The sequence below is a fragment of the Phaseolus vulgaris genome, chromosome 2 (genome assembly GCF_000499845.2).
Source record: "Phaseolus vulgaris cultivar G19833 chromosome 2, P. vulgaris v2.0, whole genome shotgun sequence".
Taxonomy (NCBI): domain Eukaryota; kingdom Viridiplantae; phylum Streptophyta; class Magnoliopsida; order Fabales; family Fabaceae; genus Phaseolus; species Phaseolus vulgaris.
In genome coordinates this window covers 14,442,219-14,446,825 of record NC_023758.2, presented here as the reverse complement: position 1 = coordinate 14,446,825, position 4,607 = coordinate 14,442,219, and the positions used below count along the sequence as shown (strand labels likewise).

Here is a 4,607-nt window from a genome sequence, read left to right as displayed (position 1 = left end):
CAAAACCTGCCACAACAGCATATCGAGTCGCATGTGATTCCTTCTCACGAAAATTGACCAGCCGATAATTTAGAATCAAAATCAGACGGCGCAGAAACGTATCGAAAACGTAACGGGTTCCATCTATCTATCCGTTCACCACGTGGCTCCACCGGCACAACCAGTTCCAGGTCTCTTAACGGTGAACATTTTGAGGCCCACTGTGCCACTGTTCACGGTCACCGTCTCCTCTCGCCGCCTACCGGACAATCCATAAAACAAAGTAATTTTATTTTAATCATAAAAATTCATAACAAACAAATAATAATGATATAAAATTAAGAAGTGATAATTATTTTTTAATTGTGCATTAATCTATGATTTAAGGGAGATAAGGGGGTGTAGAGAGGGTCCTCTCTTTCAGATTTTGCTCCAAAATCAGAACAACCAAACCTTCCATCTGATTTGCAGAGAGTTTTTTCAAGGGACCAACCAGAGACAACCAAGGACACTGTAGAGAGAGAAAGTGGTTCTTTCTGTGAGTAACATGCAATAGATATATTATGTGTGTGTATATATATAGAGAGAGAAAGAGTTGAAGATTGTTGTTCAATTTGAAAATTGCCATCAAGTACCTTTTTTTCTGTTCTTATTTTTTGGTTGGTTTTGGTTTCTATCCAACCCAGTAAGTTTCTAGCATTGTTTCTCTCTGCTTACCTTTTTATTTTGTTCTCTTCTTCAAGTATTGCTCTCTATGAATGGGCTCAACAGTGACTTGCTTTGCTGGGTTTGGTTTTCTTCTGTTATGTGGAGATCTTGATTGAATTTTGGTTTTTCTAGTTGAATCGTGAGGCGTAATGAATGATGGGTTGAGTTAAAAGTTTCAAATTTTTTGTTGCTGCATTGGGATGTTGAATTCATTTCTGCATTCGTGTGTTCAATTGAAGTTGGTGTTGTTTCTGGCGTTTTGCATCTTTGGGATCTATCTATCACACAAGGGGCATTTTTGTTTTTTCCTCTAACCAGAGGTTTCATCTTTGTTATACCATAACAAAAATAAAGGGAAATAAAAAAAAGTGGTTTTTGGGGATTTATCTAGGTGATTGGTTGAACGTATTTCGATCTGAAGAAACTTTTGTGACCGGTGTTGATTAGTTGGCCTTGCTTGCTGTGATGGGTGTTTAAATTTGTGCAAAGAAGTAAAAGGGGGCAAAAATTGGGAACTTGTGAATTGAATTGGATTTCATCAATTCTGTTTGAACAGGCTCTTGATTTTGCTGTGGTGGATTAAAGTTTGAGGCGTTTCTCTAGCTTTCTCTGTGGCGGAGACATGTTGGACGGTCGTTCGTGCGTTGTTCCGAGGTTGTTTTCCAGCACTTGCCAGGCAGAGAACGACTGGTCTTACATGAAGTGCTTGCTGGAGTTGGACATCAAGAATGGAAAGCGCCCTATGGAGATTGATGATGTTGAGGATGAGCCCCAGCAGCCAAGGAAGTGTACTAGGAAGTTGGATTCTTACAATAGAGTTGAAATGGCTCGAATTTCCTTTCAAAGGCAATCTATTGAGGCCAGGGATTCCGTTGTTTCCCAGATGGATCAGGAGTCCATTGAGCCATTGAGGGTTTGTGAAGGAGTTGTCGGAGAAGATGGAGCTTTGACCGACCAGCTATTGGGTGAGCAAGAACAGGAGGGTGATGGTGATTTGATGGATGTTGGTGACCATCAATCCGATGAACAGCAGCAGACTAAGCCTGGGAATGTATCAGATTTCGGTGTGAGGCTATCTGATGAAGATCGGTTGCAGCATGATGAGAATCTAATGAATTCAAGTGAGCAGCAATCTGAGCAGCAGCACCATGGTGGGGATTCTTCAGATTCCGGTTCTCTCTTGCCACGCATGAACCGTGACAGCTCAATCGCCTGTCTCAGCCGCTGTTCAAGGTCAGACTACGGTTCTCTAGCCTCGCTGAATAGGAGCTTTCGGAACATAATCCGAAGTGGGGAACTGTATCAATGGAGGAGACTAAATGGTATTATGGAGCACTGGATTTATTTTTCCTGTGCCCTGCTCGAATGGGAGGCCTATGATCCAATCCGGCAGAGGTGGATGCATTTGCCAAGGATGGCTTCTAATGAATGCTTCATGTGGTCAGATAAGGAATCTTTAGCTGTAGGTACTGAGCTACTTGTGTTTGGGAGGGAGCTAAGATCTCATGTCATTTACAGATACAGTCTCTTGACAAACTCATGGACATCTGGAATGAGGATGAATGCTCCAAGATGCTTGTTTGGCTCAGCAAGCCTTGGAGAGATTGCAATATTAGCTGGGGGGTGTGTTTCAGAGGGACACATCCTTGACTCTGCTGAATTATATAATTCCGAGACTCAAACATGGGAAACACTGCCAAATATGAAGAAACCCAGGAAGATGTGTTCTGGGGTATTTATGGATGGAAAGTTTTATGTTATAGGGGGGATTGGGGGAAGTGATTCTAAGGTTCTAACATGTGGAGAGGAGTACAATATGCAGACTAGGACATGGACAGAGATTCCTAACATGTCCCCTGGACGAAGTAGTAGGGGTCCTGAGATGCCTGCAACAGCTGAGGCACCACCTCTGGTTGCTGTTGTAAATGATGAACTGTATGCTGCTGATTACGCTGACATGGAGGTTAAGAAGTATGACAAGGAGGGAAAAGTTTGGCTTACCATCGGGAGACTGCCGGAACGAGCAGTGTCGATGAATGGCTGGGGTCTTGCATTCAGGGCATGTGGAGATAAGCTTATTGTCATTGGTGGACCTAGGACTCATGGTGAAGGTTTTATTGAACTCAATTCATGGGTGCCTAGTGAAGGGCCTCCACACTGGGATCTACTTGCTAGAAAACGTTCTGGCAACTTTGTCTATAATTGTGCTGTCATGGGATGTTGAAGCATTGAATTGTAAAACTTACACATTTTGATGCTTCAACTCCAAGGGGTTGCACAACATTGATTCATCCATTGACACAGGATTCTTGCTAATTGGTACATTGCCCCCCCTTATTTCTTTCTATGATATTTTTCTTTGAAAGGTTGGGGATGTTGGGGACAAGATTCAGATATTACTCAAGATTAGCTGAAAGTTTTATGGGGAGGAGCTATTCAGTATTTTTTTTTTTTCATGTTTAAAATTTCAACCACTATTTTGTTACATTGAAATTGGCATCCTCCCCCATTTCCATTGACATGTGATTTTTCGAACTTTGGTATCATGTAGCAAAGAAATAGATTAAATAATTTAAGTTCTACACAAACTTAGGTTACTGGTGTGGTTTGTTTAAGTGCTTCTTCTATGAACACACAACTAGATACTTGATTTTCTTGATCATAAATTTCCTGGCTTGAAGGAATAAAATAATTTTCTGCGAGTTTTTTGTTTTCTTTTTTGGATTCTGTATTGATTCAATTTCCACATTTGAATCCATGGACCTTGTATTTTGAGCTCTTTCTAGTCTGGACTTTGGTATCACATGTAGAATTTTCTACCTCCAATTTTTTTTATATGGACCTATGCATTATTTTGGCACAAAACCCTTACGCTTGCCAAAACTAAAAATGAGGAAAAAATTTCATTCTTAGAGTGCAACCTTCATGGAAAAATTAGTTTGCTTCTGCTGTCAAAATAATAAATAGTGATCAATTGTTTGTTGTTTTAAAAATCATTATTGAATCTGTGTGTGGTTAAGAGCAAAATGTTTGAAAGTTGAAACTATAGATGAACGATCTTTATGGTTAGGCTTTGATGGAATGTTGTACCATCATTCAGCCACTTTTACTTTCTATGTTGATTTGAAGCCATCCATCAAACAAGTTTTTTTGCTGTCTTCGCAATTGCATGAACCATATGGTGGCCCTTATTTTTCAAGTGTGTATTATACATGCAGTTGAAAACTTGAAATCAAAATATGAGTACATCTAATATTTCTTAAACCTGTTGTAGTTATTGGATCTTTCTAATTGTAAGTATATGACAATGGTCCATATTATAGTAGGAAACTCATCTTAGTCCTGTAACAGCAGAGTTGCTTTTAAAATTTTGTTGGCTAGTTGCATCACCATTATTAGACATCAATGTCCTTAAACAACTTCAGCTCCTATATGAATCAACTTTGATGCTGAAGTAATTAATAAAAAGATAAAATCAAATAAGTCTTTTCTATTGCTTAAAATAAGTTTTGTGAGAAGTTAAATGTGAGATCTTCTATGGAAGATGCTTGATTATTTCGCTTTCTTATCTCTTTTATCAGTAAATTTATCTAAAAATAGAACTTCCTCTCCATACTGTTGGTAGAAATCAAGAACAACATTGACTAATCGTGTGAAAGAGAAGTAAATTCTGAGTATTGCATATCAAAGAACATGAAAATTGTACCTATTGAATGTCATTAAATATTTCAAGGGTATCTATTAAGGAATTAAAGAGATAGAAAGTATTATTTAACAAATAGAAGTGGATTTATTATATTAGAAATTTTGTCTAACAACTATGACCTTTGTTCCAAACTATCTACATAAAATAACTCATATTTCCATTTTACAATATGCTCTTAATGTTTTTTTTTTCTTTCTAATTTGCTCTTATATAA

At 38.4% G+C, this 4,607-nt stretch overlaps 1 protein-coding gene across 3 annotated transcripts; it reads left to right on the top strand.

Annotated features, from left to right (window-relative positions):
* Positions 1-339: 339 nt before the first annotated feature.
* On the top strand, positions 340-3,389 carry LOC137810774 (F-box/kelch-repeat protein At1g26930-like). Of its 3 annotated transcripts, none has more exons than XM_068612195.1 (2): positions 340-517; positions 1,244-3,389. In XM_068612195.1, the coding sequence occupies exon 2, from the start codon at positions 1,310-1,312 to the stop codon at positions 2,909-2,911; it is 1,602 nt and encodes a 533-aa protein (XP_068468296.1). In that variant the 5' UTR covers positions 340-517; positions 1,244-1,309; the 3' UTR covers positions 2,912-3,389. The 3 variants fall into 3 exon arrangements, with proteins under 3 accessions (XP_068468296.1, XP_068468298.1, XP_068468299.1); XM_068612197.1 differs by having other exon boundaries at positions 341-517; positions 723-3,389; XM_068612198.1 differs by having other exon boundaries at positions 341-664.
* Positions 3,390-4,607: the final 1,218 nt, after the last annotated feature.

What these genes read in the sequence shown, in the direction of transcription:
- LOC137810774 (XM_068612195.1), top strand. Translation starts at nt 1,310, where the DNA reads ATGTTGGACGGTCGTTCGTGCGTTGTTCCGAGGTTGTTTTCCAGCACT.